The sequence below is a fragment of the Macaca mulatta genome, chromosome 7 (genome assembly GCF_049350105.2).
Source record: "Macaca mulatta isolate MMU2019108-1 chromosome 7, T2T-MMU8v2.0, whole genome shotgun sequence".
NCBI classification, from domain to species: Eukaryota; Metazoa; Chordata; class Mammalia; order Primates; family Cercopithecidae; genus Macaca; species Macaca mulatta.
Window position 1 is genome coordinate 8,319,949 of NC_133412.1, and position 23,472 is coordinate 8,343,420.

The 23,472-nt window shown below is 47.4% G+C and overlaps 3 protein-coding genes, 1 long non-coding RNA gene and 1 pseudogene across 4 annotated transcripts; 2 read left to right on the forward strand and 3 right to left on the reverse strand.

Moving 5' to 3' along the window:
* The first annotated feature begins 1,214 nt into the window (after positions 1–1,214).
* Positions 1,215–4,448, forward strand: LOC114679350 (putative GED domain-containing protein DNM1P34). The gene is made up of 4 exons (XM_028850670.2): positions 1,215–1,475; positions 1,837–1,974; positions 2,762–3,001; positions 3,910–4,448. The coding sequence occupies exons 2-4, from the start codon at positions 1,873–1,875 to the stop codon at positions 3,949–3,951; spliced, it is 384 nt and encodes a 127-aa protein (XP_028706503.2). The 5' UTR covers positions 1,215–1,475; positions 1,837–1,872; the 3' UTR covers positions 3,952–4,448.
* A 2,238-nt stretch (positions 4,449–6,686) lies between these two features.
* LOC720574 (golgin subfamily A member 8B-like) lies at positions 6,687–14,449 on the reverse strand. Its single transcript, XM_077939031.1, has 10 exons — positions 14,369–14,449; positions 14,154–14,261; positions 13,873–13,960; positions 13,264–13,478; positions 12,896–12,996; positions 10,592–10,634; positions 10,357–10,457; positions 10,177–10,274; positions 9,928–10,083; positions 6,687–9,841 (listed from the first exon to the last, which is right to left on the reverse strand). Exons 1-10 carry the CDS (start codon positions 14,429–14,431, stop codon positions 9,639–9,641), a joined length of 1,176 nt encoding a protein of 391 aa, XP_077795157.1. The 5' UTR covers positions 14,432–14,449; the 3' UTR covers positions 6,687–9,638.
* On the reverse strand, positions 11,127–11,649 carry LOC144329685 (golgin subfamily A member 2-like). Its single transcript, XM_077938654.1, has 2 exons — positions 11,346–11,649; positions 11,127–11,263 (listed from the first exon to the last, which is right to left on the reverse strand). Exons 1-2 carry the CDS (start codon positions 11,647–11,649, stop codon positions 11,127–11,129), a joined length of 441 nt encoding a protein of 146 aa, XP_077794780.1.
* Positions 14,450–14,459: 10 nt separating the features above from the next.
* On the forward strand, positions 14,460–15,426 carry LOC144329758 (uncharacterized; annotated as a pseudogene).
* A 76-nt stretch (positions 15,427–15,502) lies between these two features.
* On the reverse strand, positions 15,503–16,004 carry LOC144329831 (uncharacterized). Its single transcript, XR_013395480.1, has 3 exons — positions 15,879–16,004; positions 15,706–15,790; positions 15,503–15,611 (listed from the first exon to the last, which is right to left on the reverse strand). It is a non-coding gene; the product is annotated as an uncharacterized LOC144329831 (long non-coding RNA).
* Between the last annotated feature and the right edge of the window lie 7,468 nt (positions 16,005–23,472).

Consider the following 23,472-nt stretch of genomic DNA (forward strand, 5'->3'; position numbering starts at 1 on the left):
GTAGTGGTCTGATCACAGTAGGCCACTTATTCTCAACAGAGGCAATATCACCTCCAAGGAAGCCACAACTAATTCTCAGCGGGGAGACATTACAAATCTTAGACATTACAAGATTTGTGACTCTCCAAAACTCATCCCTACCCAACACTCTTATTCCTTAGTGTTGAATTTCTCTCTGAGTATTCTATAAGCAGCTGATGTGGAATTTATGGAAGATACATGAAATGTATGCAAGATCAGTGCTACAAAACTGTGGCAAATAGATGACTTGCGTCAACAAATGACCCAAGTATTTTTTGAGCGTGTCCTACCTGTGGCAACACAAAATCTCTCTCTCATGAACCAGTGTATCTCAATTCCACAGCATATACAGGAAAGAACAACAAAAGAGTACCCAGAGGATTAAAGTCTATGCCACGGTAGGTTGACATTGAAAGCCCTAAAGAGCAGGTAGAAAAAGAAGCAAGTGCACTGGTAAGTTTCTATTAGGTTGGTGCAAAAGTGATTGCGGTTTTTGCCATTTCATAGGATACTACTTAGTGTCCTATAATGCATCGCTTATATACTCTCATAGTGTCTGTCTCAAATCTATTTAAAAGAAAAACTGGCCAGGCACGGTGGCTCACACCTATAATCCCAGCACTTTGGGAGGCCGAGGCAGGCGGATCACGAGGTAAGGAGATCGAGACCATCCTGGCTAACATGGTGAAACCCCATCTCTACTAAAAATACAAAAAATTAGCCAGGCATGGTGGTGGGCGCCTGTAGTCCCAGCTACTCGGGAGGCTGAGGCAGGAGAATGGCATGAACCCGGGAGGCAGAGCTTGCAGTGAGCTGAGATTGCCCCACTGCACTCCAGCCTGGGTGACAGAGCAAGACTCTATCTCAAACAAACAAAAATAAGCCCTCAAAGGATCACTAGTGGTCAGCAACTATACGCAAAGAAATAGGAAAACCTACTAAAAATGGATAAATTTCCAGACACATCCAGCCTACCAAGATTGAACCATGATAAGATCCAAAACCTGAACAGGCCAATAACAAATAATGGGATTGAAGTGGTAATAAAAAGTCTCCCAGCAAAGAAAACCCTGGGACCTGATGATTCACTGCTGAATTCTAGCAAATATTTAAAGAAGAACTAATACCAACCTTACCCAAATGATTCCAAAAATAGAGAAGGAGGGAATACTTCCAAACTCATTCTGCAAGGCTAGCATTACCGTGATACCAAAACCAAAGATGCAAACCAAAAAAGAAAACTACAGGCCAACATCACTGATGAATATTGATGCAAAAATCCTCAACAAAATATTAGCTAATTGAATTCAACAACACGTTAAAGTCGGGGTACAGTGTCCCAGGTTCACTCGACCCTTCCCGTTTTCCTCTCTGTGTGTGTCTACTTTGCCGTGTTCCCTGGTGGCAGCGGCGGTGGCAATGTTGGTGCATGGGCCTCCCAAGACAAGGGGAAAGTGAGTATGCCCTTTTCTTGCCTCCTGCCAGATGTCTGCAGCCTGGCACAAGCTCTGGCCAGGTCTTCAAGCAAGGGACCTGGAGCTGTTCTTTTCCAATTTCTGGATTGGTAACTTGAGGCAAATTCTGAGTACTAGAGTCAGAACTAAGAGGAGAGTGAATCAGGGGAGTCTGGGGTCCTGAGAGGCAGAGACCTGAAACCATCTAGAGTGTGTAGGTAGCTGGGTGTGTGTTCAGGCCAGTTGCTTCTCTCTAAGCCTCAATGTTCCAGGTACCCTTGGAGGGGCTGAGATCCTGGGGATTCCTGGAGCCTGGCTGCATGACCTGGCCACCCTGATGCCTTTGTGTTCTCCTTGACAGGACAGCAAGGCTGAGGAGAATGGCTCCGACAGCTTCATGCACTCCATGGACCCACAGCTGGAGCTGCAAATGGAAACCACCCAGTACCTGGAGGACTCCTACATGGCCATTGTCAGCAAGACCGTGTGGGAACTCATGGTTGGTGTCATGCCCAAGACCATCATGCACGTCATGATCAACAACGTGCATGCACCGCCTCATGGGGGTGGGGGCTCCTGTAGCACTAGGGATGCAGGTGGCCATGATGGCCTGGGGGAGATGCCGACCAGCCCTATGGGACCAGGTCCAAGGAGGGAGGCATTGTCCAGACCTGAGCTGTCTCATAGAAATATAAGGTGGGACTGAGCGCAGTGGCCCATGACTGTAATCCCAGCACTTTGGGAGGCCCAGGAGAGAGGATAGTTTGAGCTCAGGAGTTTGAGACCAGCCTGGGTAATGTAGTGAGACCTGGTCTCTACACAAAAATTTTTAAAATAGCTGGGCTTGGTGGTGGCACGTGCCTATAGTCCTAGCTACTCGACAGGCTGACATTGGAGGATCACTTTGAGCCCAAGAGGCTGAGGCTGCAGTGAGCGGTGATCTTGCCCACTGTACTCCAGCCTAGCGACAGAGCGAGATCCTATCTCCAAAAAACATTTATTTAAAAAACTAAGTAGACAGGTGTGCTGGTGGCATGATAGGTCCTGGGTCCCCTCCCAGACCTGTGACCTTGGACAGGTGACTTTTCCTCTGGACCTCAGTGTCCCTATCTGAGTGAGAAAAGGGCGGTGGGGAGGCAGATCTTTGAGTCTAAGCGGTGTAGAAGCTGTGTAGAAGCCATACTCAGGGCTCCAAATCCAGCACACAGTCCCAGAAGGGCCCGGCAGGAGGCCAGGGCAGCGCAGGCATCAGGTCCCAACCTCCTTCCCTCTTTGCCCACTCTCAGACCAAGGAGTTCATCTTCTCAGAGCTGCTGCCCGACCTGTACTCACGTGGGGACCAGAACACGCTGATGGAGGAGTCGGCAGAGCAGACACAGCGGCGCGACGAGATGCTGCGTATGCACCACCTGCTGAAGGAGGCACTCAGCATCATCCACGACATCAACACAACCACCGTCAGCACTTCCACAGGGGCTCGTGGACAACTCCTGGCTGCAGGTGCAGAGCATCTTTGCCGGACCCAGGTACCATGGCTGGCCCCCACGGCCCCAAAACCCCCCAGCTGCCATGGCTGAGCCTGGGGCTCTTGGAACGGGCTCCGTGCCCAAGCTGGCAGACGTGGGTGCTCTCTGGAACCATCAGAAAGCTCATGGTTTATGGTGTAAGGGCTTAGAGCTTGGAGGGGGTTGTGTGTGGGGCTGCACTCTGAGGCGGCCAGAGGCCTAGGAATGTCATCCTGGGCACACTGTGCCTGTTGTGCAGTCTGAGTCATGCTGCCAGGGCAGAGTATCCAGCTCCCAGCCTGGGAGTGCTGAGAGCCAAAGCCACTGCAGAGCAGGGTGAGAGTCAGGGTCCCACCTCCTCTATCTGTCGGCAACCCAGTGGTGATCCAGGATAAAACCTCAAGAGTCCCAAACACACAGTCAACCCACAACACACCTCACAGGCCAGGCGGGGACACACAGCCCCTTCCCTCCCTCCCAGGTCCCATCATAGCTGCCAGCATGTGACTGAAGGCAGGGTCCCTGGTCCCCGCTGAAGCACTATCTCAGGCCAGCAGGCTCATGCACCTTGGCCTGTTGCTCCTTGAGGTCGCCTCTGCTATTCAGACAAGGGGGACCACAGTGCCTGCTGGCCTGGCTGAGCCCACCCACCTCCCCTGCCATGGACTCTCCCTCTTCTACTTTTCCCAGCAGGAAGGGCCCAGCCTCATCTATGCGACCTGCAACCCCCAACAAGCTGAGGCTTCCCTCTTAGACTTACAAGTCTATAGCCAGTGGCATCCGGCTGCCTGCCCTCCCTGCCTCCCCCAGGGTCCCTTCAGAGGATCCTGGGCGTTCCGACCACCCAGAGGGTTCTCCAGTGATCACTCCAGACATCCATCCCTTTTAGCTTCATCATCCTGGTTCAAGCAGTGTTCCTTCTCTATCAGGCCTGGTGGCTGTTACGTTGGGCTCCCCAAGGCAAGAGGTGACCCCAGACCAGGGGTTGGAAGACCGAGTGACCAGAGAAGAGGGAAGCCCGAGGGGGTGAGCATTGGTCTGAACAGTGGGTGCACTGCCTGGGTGCCGTGGACGAGGCCAGCGTGTGTGGGGTGGGGAGGGTGGCCACAGCCCCCAGGCACTACCTGTGAAGCTCCGGCTCCTCCCTCCATCTTCCTCCCCTTTCCCTTCCAGCCCCGATTTTCCAGGAACCTTGCCACACCCTCACCTGCGCCCTCCCCTCCCCGGCCCTCCCACAGCTGCGGTGGCACACCTGTGCTCTGCACTTGCCTCACCAGCTCTCTGCTCACTTTTCTCTCTCCTGTTTTCTCTCTGCTTTCTCTCCAGCTGCCAGCCGATCGGGTCCAGCAAGTCCATCCTGGCCCCGCTTTGACCTCTAAACAGATCTGTCCTCTTCTCGGAGACCTCCCTTTCCAGGCCTGCCTGGGCGGCTGTTCTGTGATTTGACAGTGGCTCCCCCGGCCCCAAAGCCAGCCCCCTTCATCTCTGACTTGGTCTGCTGTAGTGGTGAGCTGACACCTCCAGGTGTGACTGTGGCTGAAAACGTGTGCCCCCCTCTGTGGTATGCCCCTGCCCTGTTCTAGAAATATCTATAAATACATGCATGTACATATATACACATACATATATACACATACATATACACACATACATATACACATACATATACACACATACATATACACATACATATATACACATACATATATACACATACATATACACACATACATATATACACATACATATACACACATACATATATACACATACATATACACACATACATATATACACATACATACATATACACACATACATATATACACATACATATATACACATACATATATACACATACATACATATACACACACACACACACTCTCCTACATGTGGCCGACCGCCTCGCCTCTAGCACTGGGAATCAGTCACCGTGCTGTCCTTCTGGAGTCCTGTGTCCCAACAAGAGAAAGCTGTCCCCTGACATCGCCCCTCCAAAGTGCAGCACCTCCAGTGAGCCTCCCTGTCCTGCCCGGCCTACGGACAGCCCCCGCCATCCCTCCCGCCCCCACCAAGCATGGGAGTGCTGTGCAGGCAGCGGTGTGGCCTGACAGTCTCTACCAGTCCTGCTGTCCCTCGGCTGAGAATCACACCCATTTCTGGATGGCGGGGAAATGTGTCCTCTGCTGGCTGTGTTCTCTGTGGAGCTCAGGGGAGGGGAAAGGCCAAGCCATTTCTAGGGTGCTGTCGGGAGCGGTGAAAAGGCCATACCCTTTCCAAGGTTCACTTTTCCTGGAAAGCCCCTGGAGCTTCCCTGGCTCTTATCCTGTGAAGCCGGCTCTGGCCACCAGGGGGCAGGGCCATGAACGCAGCCTGGAGGGAGCCTGCGGGGCAGCCGGCGCTCTGGAGGGACAGACAGAAGAGGCCACCAGGTGCAGACGGGAGAGGGAGGCACGGGGACGGAATGGAAGACGCCTGGGCTGGGTGGAAGTCAGTGGCCTTAGGTGCTGGTACCTGTCTTCCCGGCCACCTCTAAATCAGGCTTCTGAGCCTGTTGGCTGTCAGGGCCGGACTGCGCCCAGTAGGCGCCATGGCAGTCCCTGTGGAATCCCCCAGGTGCCACCAGGCAGCATACAGGTAACAGGCCTGGAAGGTCCCCAACAGCCTAGCTGGACATGCTCAAGACACTCTGGGGCTCCTCGTTCGGTGGCAGAAACTCCAGGACCCAGTGAGGGAAACGGGAACACACCAGGCCGAGGAGTATGGCTAAATCCGTTTATTCCAAAATAAAAAGCAAAATAAACAGGAGTCGCATCACCAGGGAGCCACGACCCCATCCCCGCCTCCTTCCTCTGTCCTATGCTAGCAATAAATAAGTTTCCAACCACAAATAATTATTAGAACCTCCTGCCCATGTGCCAGCTCCAACCACCGCTAGGTCCGATACAGGGATAGCCCTACCCTCTGGAATATACAAAACGTTACACAGACACAGTATGTACACCAGGGAAGGGGGCCACCCCAGCAGGCCGTACCCTCACCTGGTCCACAGTTAGCCCCACTGTCCTGCCTCAGTTACCTCTCTGAATAAGAAGCTGGGAGCCCTGCTGAGGGAAAAGTTGCTATGGTGAGAGAAAGGCCATCAGGCCTCCAAACAAACCAACTCCACCAGCCTGTGGCTCTTAAATAACAATCATCGTCATCTGGAAATTTAAAGACTCAGCCCTGGTCAAGGTGGCAAAGGGTCTGTTTGTCTTTCCCCATTAGACAGAGGTCTTGTCTTGCTACCCTAATTGTAAAGGGGTGACTGGGAAGGAGTGGCAGGGACATGGTGGCGGTGGAGACTCCAGCCCCATTTCTCCAGGCTTTGCTGACAGGGGCCGGTTTTTAATTTTTATTTTTATCTCATGACTTTTTTATCCCATAATTTATTTTTCATAACTATTTTTGGTAACTTTTCATAAAACGTTTTTCTACTTTTTTGTCACAAGTTTTTTTGCCGTAAGTTTTTCACCCCATAATTTTTTAATCCCATAACTTATTTTGTTGCATATATTACACTTGCATATATTACAATTTTGTAAAAATGAAACAGATTATCTCATGCCAGGCATGCCCAACATTTGCACACTTTCAATACCTTTAATATTATAGTTTTCGAGACACGCAAAATAAAATTTTAAGGCAAAAAACAGCACTTTGCAACAATTTAAGAATTTATTACATTACAGTAGCATCACACCAGCAGTCCATGATGCCACTTTAGGCAAAAGTCTTTCAGTATTTCCATTATACATTCTGTTTACAAGAATTCATAAATCGGTAAAATTCATTCTAAGAAAGCTTGGCAAATAAAACTTTGGACTGGAATTGGCATTTCTTTCTCTACTTTTCCTTCCCACCATCTTTATATTAGCAACAGTATTCATATTTTTAAATGTTTAAACTTATTTCAGAACATTAAGCTAGCAGTTACATTTTTTAATAGTTATATTATTTTAAAATGACTCTTTAAGATAAAGTTTTAGAGAAATTTCATTATGGATAGGGCTGATTAACATTTTCAATTTTCTAAAAATCTGCTTTGGTTTTAGAGCTGATTTTTTTTCATTTCTGGAAAATCTATCAGGTTTAATAAATACTTTAAAAACAATTATTATATATTGCGGTCTTTAGGTGTTTTGATTCTTCCTACAGAAATTCAAATTTATTCAGTTGAACTCACATTGTAAAATTCCATGTTTCTGGTGAACTCTAACCTTCCAACGTTGCCTCCTAAGCAAGTTGAAAGTTGCGTTATACTGAATGAGGAAGAGCACAAATACTTGGCTGAATGAGGTATCGCAAAAGTCTGCATGCACTTTGAAGAAAGACTTACGTTATTGTCATACGATTTCCATTCTTTGTAATTTTTTCTTAAATATATGACAAATACCTAAACAAAGAGTGGTATTTCAATTAATATAGTAAATTTATTTTCCAGACTGACATTCAGCTTAAATATGCCAGTATGTGATTTAATCCATAGGCAGCTGAGGAACACATTATTGTCAGATTAGGTACAGATGGTAGCAACTGTCTTTGAACTCAAAGAATGCAAAGTGGCAAGTTCAGAAAATAAAAGGCAGAACAGGACTTTAAGTCCATTTTAAAACACAGGCTAAAAATCGTACCACTGTTAATTAGCTGCATTATTTGGTCTAATATTTTTTCTTTATCATTCTGAAACTGGGTTTATCTGATACATTGATACATTCATACAATTTGGAAGAGTCAGTTGAAGTCACAAGGACCCAATATTTAGTCTTTCAGTGAATGCAGGAAATCCGTTATTCCATCGGTAAAATCATATTGTTGCTCTTCTGTTAACGTCATATTTATAAAAGTATCATGAGGATGCCAAATGCTAAAAATGGAGATGGTCTAGTAACTAGAAATCCCCACCCCAGGGAGCACACGTACGTATCTCCCTACGTCCTAATACTGTGATGTGTTTTGGACACAGACATTAGAACCTCATGAAGTTTTAACTGTTGATTCTTTCCCAAGCATCATCAAGTTATTATTTAGACAATGTGTGACTGAAATTCATTCATTCCTCATGCATAGGCACAATCACATAAATATTGCACAAAATATGCCCCTAACTGAAACCGAGAGGTATAAAAACATATTTCACTCTTCATAAAGAAGTTTGTGAGGAAATATACTACTCTGTGATTGTATAGACACGTTTCCTGATAATACATTGACATTCACGAACAGTAGATTGCACTGCAGCTTGTAAACATTTTAAGTTGCATAAACTTCTCCTTGATTTTCAAAGATAGTATAATACTGTCTCCTAAAACTCCTTTTTGTTTCAACTAAGTACTCTCATATATTAGTTTATAATAATGTTTGTTATTATTTTTTTAAGTGTTTTCAAGGAAAGAAGTAAATTCCTATGTCAGAGTAACTAAGGTGGTTGAAGAATAGGTATTAGCCAGAGAGGTCTAGATGGTAAAATCAATCTTCAAGCCTCAAAGAAGCTCCATGAACAGAGAGGAATGCCAGGTGTCACATGGCTTTCCTTCACTCTAATTCATTCTGGACTAGAGCCTCTATGCCTGTTCCAGGGACATTTAAACTCTTAAAGGACTTCTCATGCTTTTTACTAAATACATTAAGAAGAATGCTAACCAGTGCCCTTTTGTGAACTGGGACATGTAGTCATGTGATTAAAACAGGTAACATGAACTCTGATTTTCAAATGTATTACAGATACCAATGCTCTAAGCTAGGAAAGGTTTTCCACATCCACAGTCAACGATGGGAGCCTTTCATTCCTCAGAAATAATCCCTTTTTAGGTGACGGATAAAGAGTACAACTGCTGCAGCTCCTGATGCAATATCTTCATGAGCCCAGAGCACACATGAATCCTAAGGGAACTGCCATAGTACAGCGCTCGTTCTTGGCACCGGAACAAATGAAACACACTGTATCCCGCACATTCCTGCCGGAGCAGGCCACTGTCCTCTTCTGTGAGATTTAAAAAGCTTCCCCAAAACGTTATTACTCCCATCACCAGTACACAGAAAATGGGGGAAAGGCTGTTTCCAGTTCTCAGACTTTAAACAACTCTAATGTCACTACTCACGCTGGCATATAGTACAAAGTAATCAACAGTGCACACTTGAGGGCAAGCCGCATATTGAGCTAATGAAAGGCTCACTATGATTAAGATTAAATCAAACATAATAGCAGAACATAAGCAAATTTTATCTGAATTCTGTAATGAACATACATGCTGTAATAACATTAAAAAAGCATGGCAGCCTATTCCAAACCAGCGAGAATAGTTTTGTGCAAACAGTGGGTCTTTGTGTGTTTGAACTCCCACCACATAACGGCAAACTTGATATACATGCTAATGACCTACAATTATGAAATTAAAACAGAAAAATGCTAAAGGATGCCAGAGTGAACCTCAGTGAAGGCCACAGAGACCCACTCTCTTACAACTTTTTACAAATAAACTATAAATTGGAAACAAAAATAATCAAGCGTGGCTCTAACATTCAAAGGAAGGAAATGAATTGTGTAGGAGATTCACCCCATAGCTTTGTTTCTTGTTTTAAAATGTCTTGACCAGCTCTTTGATGATGGTGATGTTTATCTCCTTCTTCTCCGCAGCCAAGCCCAGCAAAAGAACGGCACGCAGCGATTGCTGCCCAAGCCTGGGTGCTCCTGGTGCTCCTGGTGCTCCTGGTGCTCCTGCGCGATGGGCTGTGCAGTGGGGTTGTCGTGGGGAGACCCCTCCGTGGCTTCTCCTTGCCCAGTCTCGGCGCTGACGCTGAGGCTCAGCTCACAAAGATCTTTGGAGAGAGGGAGGCGGGGATCTGAGTGCAGCGCCAGCACCCCCTGCTCCTGCCTGCCCGCCCTGCATGAGGGCTCTATTCACCGCCATGCTTGTGGGCAGCCCCAAGCTCCTGGGGGGGTGGGGCTCCTGGACCGGGCTCATCAGCTGGGTTCTGGGAAGAAGTCAGGAGTTTGCTGTGCTCGTTGATGTGGTCAGCACAAGCCGTAACACCATCTCCTGAAGCTCCAGCAGCTTCACCTGGAGGGAGGGGTGCTCAGCCATCACACCGCTGCCGGCGCCCACCCTCACGCCCACCCCACCCCACCCCCGCAGAGATGTTGCACACGCTACCTTCATCTCCTCCCTGTGCTGGGCCAGCCTGATGATGTCCTCCCCGTGCCACATCTTTGGCACTGCCCACTGGCTCATTTATAAGGTGACGAATTTTCCTGCAGGAGGACAGGGCTCAGACGCTGGGGCCCCTCTGAGGGCCCTGCAGCTCCCCCTGCCATGCCCTGACCTCCCACTCACTGATGGCATCTCTCCCTCCAGTACTGGATGAACTGAACTTCTAGTTTCTCCACACGCTCCCTCAGGTCCGCCTTCTCCTCCAGGAGGTCCATAAGGCCGCTCTGGAGCCAAAATAATGGGGTCACATCTCGGCAGTGACCTGCCCCACCCCTGCCCTTCTTGGCCCATGCCAGCACTCACTCACCTCCAGCTTCTCCATGACTTCCCGCAGGCCCCGCTGGGGCTCCCCGATCACAGACTCGCCCCCAGTCCCTGGGGCTGGGACCACAGAGGAAGGTGGAAAATCGGTGCGGGGGGAGTCAGGCTCACCATGGCCTCCCAGCTCTCCTGGTCCTCTGGGACGCTCGGCATGGGCCGAGGTCCCTCCTCCTCCTCACTGTCCAGATGTCCTCCATCTCCTGTGGGGAGTGGCCAGAGGGCTCCTCAGACAACCCAACAATGGAGGTACTGTGGGCCCACCTCTGCCTCCACCCTCACTATGTAACCCTGAGCCAGCCCCTCCCCAGAGAGGAATGAGCTGCTGTTCTTTATTTTTTCTTTTAAGAACCAAGATCTTGCTATACCGCCAGGCCCAGTCCCACTACTGGTCAGTGCAGGAGTTCTGACCTGCTCCGTTTCTGACCTGGGCCAGTTCAGCCATCCTTAGGCAACTTGGTGGCCCCCCCGCTCCCAGGAGGTCGCCATATTGATGCCGAATTTAGTGCAGGCACCCGGTCAGCATAATGACCAGCTGTTCTAAAGGTCTCTTCCAACTCCTCAATCCTGTGCTGCTAACAGTCCCCCCTTCCTCCTGGGGCTCTGTCCTCTTCCTCTGAGTGGTCTCCGGTACCTTCCCCAGGGAGAGCCGTGAGGCGCAGCTGGGCCGTTAGCTGCTGCTTCTGCTGGCTGGCAGCCTCCAGGTGCTCCTAAGGGTTCAGGAAAGAGTGAGAAGGCACGGAGTTTGCCAGGTCGTCCCCCTCATGGTCCCGTCCTCAGCCGCTCCCTCCCCTGGGTCTCCTGTAACTTTTGGCGGGCCATCTCGGCCACCGCTTTGCCCCAAGCTTCCTGCTGCTGCAGCTGGTTCATTAGCTGGGTCTGCTGCAGTAACTGCCTGTGCAGCGCCTCCTTCTCAGAGGTCAGCTGCTGATAGGCGGCCACCTGCTGCTGATAGGTGGCCACGGACTGCTGCAGGTGACCCAGGTAATGGTCTGGCTGCTGCTGCAGACTCTGAGCGTCTTGGCTCTTCAGCTCCACCTGCAGGAAGACCCGGGGCATGACGGCACGTGGCGGCTGGCTTCCAGATTCTGGGCCCATTAATAGGGTAGTGAGGGCACTGTGGGGCTCTGTCACCTGCCCAGGCCCCAGGCCCCTTGCTCCAGGCCTAAGTGACTGTCTCCCTTTCCTAGAACCCCATGCCTCCTTCCCCAGCCTCAAATCTCATACCCTCTTCTCACCATTTAAACTGTAGGCCACAGACTGGTGGAAAAGCAGTGAGAGCCAGCCACCATCTGCTAAGTGTGGTACAGGCCTAATGCTTTCCATGTATTATCTCATTTAATCCTCAGCACCTCTGTAAGGACAATGCTAACTTCCTTTTGAAGTTAAAGAAATAGAGAGAGCCAGGTGTGGTGGCTCACACCTGTAATCCCAGCACTTTGGGAGGCCGAGGCGGGTAGATCACGAGGTCAGGAGATCGAGACCATCCTGGCTAACACAGTGAAACCCTGTCTCTACTAAAACATACAAAAAATTAGCCGGGTATGGTGGTGGGCGCCTGTAGTCCCAGCTACTTGGGAGGCTGAGGCAGGAGAATGGCGTGAACCAGTGAGGTGGAGCTTGCAGTGAGCGGAGATCGTGTCACTGCACTCCAGCCTGGGCGACAGAGCGAGACTCTGTCTCAACAACAACAACAACAACAACAACAAAACAGAGACTTAGAGATGCAAAGTACTTGAACGGTGACCAGTGGAACTGAGGCTGGAAGCCAGTTTTAATCTAAGGAGGCTTTTTGCTTTGTTTTGAAACAGAGTGTCACTGTAGCCCAGGCTGGAGTGCAGTGGTGCAATCTCAGCTCACTGCAACCTCTACCTCCTGGGCTCAAGCGATTCTCATGCCTCAGACTCCTGAGTAGGTGGGATTACAGGCATGCGCCACCATGCCCGGCTTTATATATATATATATATATATAATATTAGTGGAGATGAGGTTTTACCATGTTGGCCAGGCTGATCGCAAACTCCTGACATCAAGTGATTCTCCTGCCTCAGCCTCCCAACGTACTGGGATTATAGGCATGAGCCACTGCCCCTGGCATAAGGAGCCTCTTATCCCACTGTCTGTTCCCCTATGATTGGGGGGCTCTATGCCTCTAGCTGGGATGATGATGTCCAGACCTGGGAGGAGCCCAGGGCTACCCACCTCTAAAAGTCAGAGGATAGGAAGCAACAAACAATCACAGGACTGCCCTGGAGTGTGCTGGGGTCACCTGCCCCCAGGCTGGAGCTGCCTCTGGCCTGGCACCTCCCCTCCCCAGAGTTTGGTGCCTGCCTCCCTGCCCTTCTTGGATGGGGCAGAGGTTACCGTCTCCTTCACCTCGTCCAGCTTCTCCTGTAGCTCCTCCACTTGCTGCTCCAACTGCAGTGCGCTCTTGTTCTCGTTGTTCTGGACAGAGAGAAGCAATCAGCTGCCACCCACTGCAGCTGGAGACCCCAGAACTCGGTGTCTGCCTCCCACGGCACCGGGAAGGGTGGAGGCAGGTTAGAAAAATCATCCCCTCTCTCCCACAGCCACCAGAGCAGGGCTCTGGCTCACAGGTGCCTTTAAAAGTAACATTTCACGTGAGGGCTACACTGCCCCATTTTACAGGTGGGGAAACAAAGGCCTGGAGGGCTAGGGAGGAGGGCAGGCTCCGCAGGTGGGGCAACACACCAGCTCCTCGACGCCGCTCTGTGGCTCGGCCAGCTGCTGAAATCTCTCTTCCTGCTCCCGAAGCCTCTCCTTTTGTGACTGGTTCAGGAGACTTACGTGTTGATGGTTTTCCACGTGGGCCTGGAGCTCTGCTGACACCCTCTCTAGTTCCTTCCTCAGGTGCTGCAGCTCCTCCTCAGGGGGCACTGCTGGGCGCTCCGGGGGCTGGGGTTCAGCTGAGAAAGGAAGCAGACAATAAGGGCCTCTGGATTCTCAAACAAAACAAAACAAAACAAATAAACAAACAAACAAAAACCCCTCCTCTTGGTGCACAGCTCCTCTCAGCCTCCCCAAACTTGGCCTCACTGCTAATGATTCCTCGCACCCAGATGGTAGCCAATCTTCCAACCACTTTCACATACAGAGCACTGTGGGTGGCTGACAATGGGCCCTCTGTGCTGATGGGGACACTGAGGCTCACACAGATGACAAGACTTGCCGTCTCCTGGCACAGACCTCTTTCCTTCTGCCTCAAAGCTCTTCCATCCACCCACCTCCCTGGGGCATTCTAAGCCCCCCACAGCCCTCTGATGCCAGGCCTGCTCCCAGGTCACACCAGCCCCATCTTACCCATCCGGTTCTTGAGTTTGGACAAGCTCCTCTCCAACTTCTTCACCCGACGCATATCATCCTTCTTCTCCTTCTTCAAGGTGCAAACCTGCCCAAAGCACAGGGGGAAAGGGCCCTGGAGAGAGGGGCTGGTGACTGGTGGCTGCCATCTCCCTCTCTGTCCCCACCTCCACAAAGCCCAGACCCATGACCACCTCTTGCTGTACTGTTCCCATGTTACAGATGCTTAGAAAGATCCAGTGACCCATCTAAGATGGGGGAGCTGAAGGGTCAGACCTCACCTCCTGTGACATTTTCCTCATCCTTTGCTGCCACTGGGCCCTCTCTCCTTTTAGATGTTGAGCATATTCATCTCTCTCTAGATGGGCTTGTTTTAGTGACTCCTTCATCTGCAAGAATGGGCACAGAAGTTAGGAAGGGCTGTCACTGGTCCTCACCTGCTCCTGGCCACCTGGGGTCATCTTCCTTCCATATCCCTCCCTCTGCAAAACCCCACCTGTGTCAGCTGAGCTTTCAGCCGTGCCTTCTCCTGTATGGACCGCTCTAACTGCCACTCCATACGTGCTTTACTGCGGCTCGAGGACTGGATGGTGAAGAGTGAGAAGTTTCAATCTGGGAAGCCCAGGCCATTCCACACAGTGCCCCTTAAAAGAGCTACGGCTAGACTCAGTATACAACTCAGTCAGTAAAGATCAACGCACTTCCAAGCCCATGGTCTGGTTTCTAAAAGAACTCAGTAAAGTTGGAAGGGACAGGGAATGAGATGGAATTTACAGCTGGCTAACAGAGGCCCAGAGAGATCAGATAATATTGCTATTGTTATTACTGTTATTACTACCACTGTCTGAAACTTTATGGAGTGTTTCACCAGGCACCATGCTAGCAATCCCATTTATTTTCACAACCACCATAGGAGACAGTTACTATGATGACCTCTATTGTGTCGATGAAAAAACATGGAGTATTTGAGGTTAAATGCTTGCCTAACACCACTTAGGCAGAGCTGGGATTTGAACACCCAGGTCTATCTGATTCTCTAAGCCCATTTTCTTGCTGGGGATGGGGGTACAGATAGGAAGGGGAAAATTAATCTTTCGTTCAGTTTTTGAAAGGATGATACGTTCGCATAGTCCAAAACTCAGAAGGTACAGAAGGGAAGTATCTCCCAGCCACCTATGGCTCTCTCCTGAGTTTATTATGAACCCTTGCAGACATGTTTTATGTATATTATCATAGTATGTACACACACACACACACACACACACACACACACAGGTTTCCTCTCTCTACAGAAATGGTAACATACTAAAGGTAATCTTCTGTACCTTCACAGAACAAGTACCCAACACCCCACCTAGGACTTGGCCAAGACCCCAGCCAGGTAAGGGCAGGGCAGGCACTTGGCCTCCAAGCTCTGTGTCCAGTGCTCCCTCCCCACCGCGCCCCCCAACTCACCCACAGCAGCTGACTCAGCCCCAGGCTGCCTCTAACAACCAGACACAAAAACAGCAAGAAATAGCCATGCTGCCTCCTGGGCAGGCCACTCCATCCTGAAGAAGGGACCCTTAGGCTCACTCCTCCATCTGCGAAGCCGGGCTCCCAGGGCACAGGGCGGGTGGTCAGACTCACTCTGTCCTCCTTCTTCTTCTGTGTGGCGGTGACAGCAGAGAGAACCTGCTCTAACTCTCCTTTACGCTGCGATGAACATTGCAGGCGGTCGGCCAGATCCTTGGACTCCTCTGTAATGAGAGAGTTCGGATGGGGCCCAAAGGACTCCCCTAAAGACCTGTCAAAGTGCCAGGCTGAAGGATGACAGGGCGCCCAGATTCCCACCTTCAAAGCATCTGAGCGAGCGTTTCGTGCGATACAGGTCCGTACTTAGTTTCCCTTTCTGCATGTTCAGTGTCTGGATTTGAACCTTTGGGAGAAAAGCCAAGCAAGTGCTGGAAGAGAAGGAAAGAAACATTCCCCGGAGGACAGGAGAAAACTTCACACCCTCCACTCACCTCTAGCTCCCTTTCGGCTTTCCCCCTGTCAATGTCTATGTTAAGGGAGTGAGGCAGCCTGAAACCTCTTGCTCCTAGGTCCCATAGTCTCCATTTCCCTTCCAGCTGGAAATGTGTGCTGTGACCAGAGGAACCAGAAATGGGTTGAGAACGCTCAGGGGACTTTAATCATAAGATCAAAGGCCAGTCTTCCAGTAATGACAGTTACTAGGTGGACTGTGACATCACTACATTCCACTCCTCCTGGTTCGGGGGAGGGACCACATCCGCATGATGTCTGTTGCTGCTTCATGATGGGGGAGGGAAACACAGGGTTGGGACCCAGGTCCTTGGAGACTCCAGTGCAAACAGCCCAGGGAGGTCGACCTTGAGGCAGTAGGAGGGGAGGGCAGAGTCTGCAGCAGGGAGTCCCAGGAGTCACCAGCCCAAAGTCACCCAGGGATGACTGACAAGGGAGGGGCCTGGGGCTGGGGAACCCAGGTCCTTTGAGATGAGAGCCCAAAGAGCCCAGGGAGATCAAGCTTGGGGTGGCAGGAGATGAGGGCCCAGTAATGGAGTGGGGAGCCCCAGGAGTCACCTGCCCAAAGTCAACCTGGGGTGATTAGTGTGGGCAGGGACTGGGCTGCTTGCTGAAGGGGTGGGGCTGACTGACAAAACTTTGGTGGGAGTAGCCCAGAGGTACCGGGGTTGGGGGGCCCAGTCTGGTGTGCCTCAGGAGAGGTATCAACTCTGGCAGAAGTCTTGTTATCAGAGGGGATCTGTGGCTGGGTTGGGAGGCCATGACGCAGTGCGTTTTTACCTTTTTCTTGGCTGCAGCCAATTTGCTCTGTTGAGTTTCTTCTGCCACCGCAGGGTGGGGAGGGAGGCGGGTTTGGGGCCACATCAGCAAAATCCTAGTGAGCACTGATCAACACCTCCAGTCACTGACCAGGTTGCTGTGCGACTGAGCTAGAGGAGGCGTAACCAGGGCCCCAGTAGAATGCTGAATAGGGGCGTGGCCTTAATGCTCCAAGCCCATTGGTCAATGAGAAAGATGAAAGGGAAAGGGGGCGTGGCCAAACAGCAGTGTGTCCAGAGGGACCTGTGGCTCACAAGGAAAGGTCCCCATGCAACCGCTGTCCCAACCCACTCTAAGAGAGAGGAGAGGCCATCCACTCTGGGAGAGGGGAGGGGCTGGCTTTTGCTTTAAAAGCCTTAAAACTTTAAAAATAAAATGTGTGCATACTTTATATATATGTGTGTCCATGTGTGTGTATCTATGTTTTCCTCCAGAACTGTCTTCATTATCCAGCTTCTATGCAAGGTCTATGATTTTGGCCTATATTTTTCATCTTCAAATACAGTACAAAAATTACCAGTGTTACCTTAACTGAGATACAAATTCTATAAAAATGGAAAATCCATAGCATGCTTGATGATTAATGAAGCAGACTATATTATCCAATATTCCAATAAGACAAAATAATCACAATGATTTCTCTTTTTTGGAAAAATGTTTCTCTTATTCTTCTACGTTTTTGTTAAGATTTTTTTTTCTTAAACAAGAAACATGTCTAATATCTGTAAAAACACAAAGTTTTGGGCTGGATGCAATGGCTCATGCCTGTAATTGCAGCACTTTGAGAGCCCGAGATGAGTGGATCACGAGGTCAGGAGATTGAGACCATTCTGGCTAACACGGTAAAACTCCATCTCTACTAAAAATACAAAAGAAAAGCCAGACATGGTGGTGAGCACCTGTAGTCCCAGCTACTTGGGTGGCTGAGGCAGGAGAATGACATGAACCCGGGAGGTGGAGCTTGCAGTGAGCCAAGATCGTGCCACTGCACTCCAGCCTGGGCTACAGAGCGAGACTCCTTCTCAATAAATAAATAAATAAATAAATAAATAAATAAATAAATAAAACTTAATAGAGCAATTTGAACAAAAGCAGCAATAAAATAATTTAGAAAATACAAGCTATTAAAAAATAATTTTAAAACTTGTGGAACAAAGTCAAACAGCACTCAAAGAAAATGTATACCCTTACATGTTTGTTTAAAAAGTAATTTAAATTACATTGATCTACTAAACTAGGAAAAGCAAAATAAACAAAAAGGGTAAATAATTAAGACATAAGGAAAAAGTAGAAAAAAAAAAGATTAAAAAAAATACGAAATGAGGATTCTTTCAAAAGACTAAGATAATAAAATAGTGAAGCCTCTGATAAGTAATCAAGATAAAGAAAACCTTGAAGAGAAAAGAGCATATAGCCACATGTGAATATGATGCAAAAAGTGAAAACTACACATCTTTACAACACCTTAGAGGTATGGAGGAAGTGTTCATTTGTTTAAGAATCTACAGTTATGAAAACTAACTGAGGAAGTGGAAAATCTGGAGACCAATATGCAGAAGAAGGAAAAAAGACAAAGACTCATCCTCCAAATTAGATATTTATTTAAACCAGAATTTGTTAGCCTCAGCAATATTGATATATTGGGCCAGACAATTCTTTGTGGAGGGTTCTCCTGGTGTGTTGCTGGATGTTTAGAAACATCCCCTCTACCTACAGAATGCCAATAAGACCTCCCAACCATGACCAGTTGTGATCATAAAAATGTCTCCAGATATTTCCAAACGTCCCATGGGAGGTAAAATACTCCTGCAGTTGAAAATTACTCTGTAAACTAGATCTACATCCTAGATCTTAGAAAAAAGATGTTAAGCTTCCCAAGTCAGCCCTGCATACCCTTGACACTGAAATGAAATAACAGCCTTAAAGGAAACAAACAGAACTATAATCTTATTTAATACAGAAGTAAAAATGTAAAAATAAAATATTACCATAGCCATTCTAACAGTGTTTATTATAGGAATGTAAAGATGACTCAAAATTAGGAAAATTTCATCAGGCAAGTCACAAATTATATTTCTACATGGAATTGAAGGCACAACCATGAAAAACAAAGTAGCTCTATATGCATTAAGTCCATGATCTATTCCAATTTGCAGATATCTTACAGAAGGAAAACTGAACACTAAACACATATTTTCACCATCTGCTCTTTGTCCTGAGGCTCCAATAGAAATACAGTGAAGAATAAACATTGTATAAACACACAATTACAAAAAGGAATGGGGTTACCAATAGAAGAGAATTCATCTCCGTTAGACAACGATAGTAAATGGAAAATGGTTAATTAATGGAGCAAAGCTAACAAAGGTGGAGGTCAGGGGGATACTGAGAACAAGGAAGCTAATTTGTCCCACAGCAACCTGGAAAGGTTTTAGACTCAGATACGAGGTACCCCCGAGAGTGGGACTGATAGGCAAGACTGAAAACAGAGATTAACCAAAAGCCTGTATAGAGAACACATGTTACAGGCCCTGAAACACACTGTTGCCCCCATCTCCTTAAGCAGAACCCAAGCAAATATACCTACCTCAGACAAGAGAATGTAGATTTTACATCCAGAGGAATGGAGTAGTTCCAGCCATCATTTATGATTGCACCAGGAGATAAGATAGAGGGGTGGAGGATAACAATTAGGAATCAGCCTACATTCCCCTAAAAGCTATCAGTTGACAAGTCTTGGCCACAAAGAACTCCCAATCAATTTTTATTTATTTGTATTTGTATTTATTTATTTATTTTGAGACAGGGTCTTGCTCTTTCACCTAGGCTGCAATGCAGGAACGCAGTGGCATGATCACAGCTCACTATAGCCTCAACCTCCCGGGCTCAAGCAATCCTCCTGCCTCAGCCTCCCATGTAGCTGGGACTACAGAAGGGTGTCACCACACCTCACTATTTTTTTTTTTATTTTTTGTAAAGATAAGGTCTCACTATGTTGCCCAAACTAGTCTTGAGCTCCTGGGCTCAAATGATCCTCCAAATTTGGTCTCCCACAGCTCTGAGATTATAGGTGTGAGCCACCACACACTGGCTCCCAGTCTTTTAGCACCTCTCTCAAATATGAATGAACAAATAAAGGAATTAAAAAAAAAAAAAAAGACTACAGGTCAGGCACGGTAGCTCACACCTGTAATCCCAGCACTTTGGGATGCGAGGTGGGTGGATCACCAGAGGTTGGGAATTCAAGACCAGACTCATCAACATGGAGAAGTCTCATCTCTACTAAAAATACACAAATTAGCTGGTAGTGCATGCCTGTAATCCCAGCTACTTGGGAGGCTGAGGCAGGAGAACCACTTGAATCTGGGAGGCAGAGGTTGTGGTCAGCCGAGATCTCATCATTGTACTCCAGCCTGGGCAGCAAGAGCGAAACTTGGTCTCAAAAAAAAAAAAGAAAAAAAGACTACAAGTGATAAGCAATGTAGAAGAGATATTTAAGGAAAGGCTTTAAAAAGAAAAATAAGACCAAAATAAACTAAGAAAAAAATGTATTAAAGAACAAAGAGATGCAAGGGAGAAGACAAAGAATATCAAAATCACTTCATAAAGACACTTGTGAATATATTACATGTATAAAACAAAACAGAATATGAATAAGAAATAATCAGAGAAGAAAAAGTTCTTAGAACTCAGGGTTCATCCTGGGAGTTGGTCCGCAATGAGCCACACCTCCCGTCATCACGTCCTTGGACAGGTCCATTCCACAGTGAATCTGGGTTGGCCCCAAGACTCACTTTAACCTGTAGCATGTGGTAGAAATGACGCTGGAACTGTTCCAGGTCTAAGCCTTAAGAACGCCTGGCAGGTCCACTTCTGTGCTTCTGGAAGCCAAAACTAAGAATTGACTACCCTCTTGGAGAAAGAAAAGCCACATGAAGAGGCCCGAGAGGATGATGTGCTATGCGGAGAGAAAGGCCACAGGAAGAAACACCAAGGCAGCAGAGTCCCGTGGGTGAAGAAGCCGTCTCAGACATTCCACTGCAGCTGAGCATCCAGACGACCAGTCCCTGCCACCGTCTCACCACACAGTGAGAGCTGCCAAATGAGACCAGCAGAAAAACTGTCCAGCTAGCCCCAGTTAACCCATACAGTAGTGACAGATAGACAAATGTGTAGTTTGATGCCATTACGTTTTGGGATAATTGGTTAAGCAACAATAAATAACCAAAACAAAACTTAAAGTTATGACTCTCCAAATAAAATTTCCTCAAAGTTGAAAGATAAGAAAAATATTCCGGAACTTAAAATTTTTTAAAAAATTAGAAATAACGTGAGATACAAGACTCAAGGCAAGAGGTCTAAAATCCAATTAACAGACACTTCAAAATGAACAAATAAAATGGAAAGGAGAAAGTTAACAACAAAAATATGACAAGATTCAAGACTCAACTTTGAAAGAGCCTATCCATAGGCCGATCCATTTGGTGTACCCAGCGCAATGAATGAAAAAAGACCCACACTAAGTACACTGTTGTGCTATTTCAGCTCACCAAGGAAAAGACAAACTCCTAAAAGCTTCCAGGGAGAAAGTTCTGCATAAAGAAGTGAAACTCAGGATGGCATGAGGCTTCACCACCACAACTGGTTAGAAGACAACAGCACGGACTTTGGAATTCTAAGGTAAAATTATCCTCAACCTAGAAATACATAATCAACCAAACTATCAATCAAGCGTGAGGGTAGAATATGAGAGACGTGAATACTGATGGGGATGTGGTACGCACCAGGCAGTGTTCTAAATGGCTTACATGTACCAATTCAATTAATCCTCATAGCTCCCTAAAAACATAGGTACTACGGCTATTACTGGATCCCCCATTTTGCAAATGGAAAATTCATGCATAGAGCAATTAGGGAATCATCCCAAGGGCATACAGCTAATAAGTAGGAGAACCAAGATTCAAACCTATCTCGGACTGGCTCCAAAACTCAAACACTGAGTCATATTTTTTTTGAAGATAGAGCTCAGAAAAGATACCACTCCATGCTTTCTTAGGGTTTTATTTGAGGACATTGTCAGGTAAAATGAGAAAGGGTAAGCCAAGAACGATGACATGGGATCCAGGAAACAATGTAGCTACTGTAGGAAAGCAGATGAGAAAACCCTCAAGATGGCATCTGCACAGCCAACCGAAAGAACAACCTGCCAAGATGGGCACAGAGGAGCCAAAGGCTTCAAAAGATAAGGAGATCTCACAGAAAGGGCTACAACAGCATTTTTTAAATGAAAAATTACTACTATGAGGAAGACCTGCAAAACAAAAAACAGTGCCAAGAAAAGAAATACCCTATCCTAAATAGTCTAGAAAACTTGGCTTTACTCTACAAAGTCCTAATGATAAGAGATTACTTGTATGACTAAAGATAATGTTTGAGGAAGAGGAAGTGGGTGGTATAAGAGCTAAATTATCATGTATTATAGTAAAAAGTAAATAATTGATGCCTAAATAGGTAAATCCAGGAAGAAGTTAAGGGTGGTTGTGAGCTAGCGGAGATTTCTGTTGCTTGCAGGAGATGACATTTGGGCAAGTCCTTAAGAAGCATAGACAGACGTAAGGAGATGACATTTCTAGGTGAAGGTAACTGAATAAGCAAAGACAAAAAAAGAAAGAAGCAAGAACATTTATGGACACCAGGAATATTAACAACGAAAAGATGGTGGTAGGGAGAAGGGCAATTGTTTGCCTGTCATAGTAAATACCATCAGCTCCAAAGAATGAAAGGTTATTTTTAGTACCTAAAACAGAACAAAGCAATTCAACAGGAACAAAAAAACCTAACTTCTAAATAAGTTGAATGATAAAAAAAATCATCCTAGTTTGACTTTTGCTTGAGACAATTTATTTTAATCTCTTGAACACTAGAGAATTTTTACTTTCCCTGTAAATAATTCATTACTACTACTACTACTACTACTATTATTATTATTATTATTATTATTGAGAGGGAGTCTCGCTCTGTTGCCCAGGCTGGAGTGCAGTGGCGCCATCTTGGCTTACTGCAAGCTCTGCCTCCTGGGTTCATGCCATTCTCCTGCCTCCACCTCTGGAGTAGCTGGGACTACAGGCGCCCGCCACCACACTTGGCTAATTTTTTGTATTTTTAGTAGAGATGGGGTTTTACCGTGTTAGCCAGGATGGTCTCGATCTCCTGACCTCGTGATCTCCCGCCTTGGCCTCCCAAAGTGCTGGGATTATTATCATTATTTTTGAGACGGAGTTTCACTCTTGTCGCCCAGGCTGAAGTGCAATGGTGTGATCTCACCTTGCTGCAGCCTCCACCTCCCAGCTTCAAGCGATTCTCCGGCCTCAGCCTCCTGCATAGCTGGGATTACAGGTGCTTGTCACCACACCCAGCTAATTTTTGTATATTTAGTGGAGACAGGGTTTCACCATGTTGGTCAGGTTAGTCTCAAACTCCCGACCTCAGGTGATCCACCCGCCTAAGCCTCCCAAAGTGCTGGGATTACAGGTGTGAGTCACCGCCCCAGGCCTAATTATTTTTATTTGTCTACTTGACTTTTTTTTTTTTTCTATCCCTACCCGCACCTCTTTCCTGGAGTAGGAAAATGTAGGACTCCATGAGTCCATCCCAACATGGACTCCAAGATGCTCCAGGCTGTCTCTCTTACTCATCATGATTCTGTATTACACACCCAGCACAAAGTGGACCGTCAAGTAAAGAAAATCTTAGAGT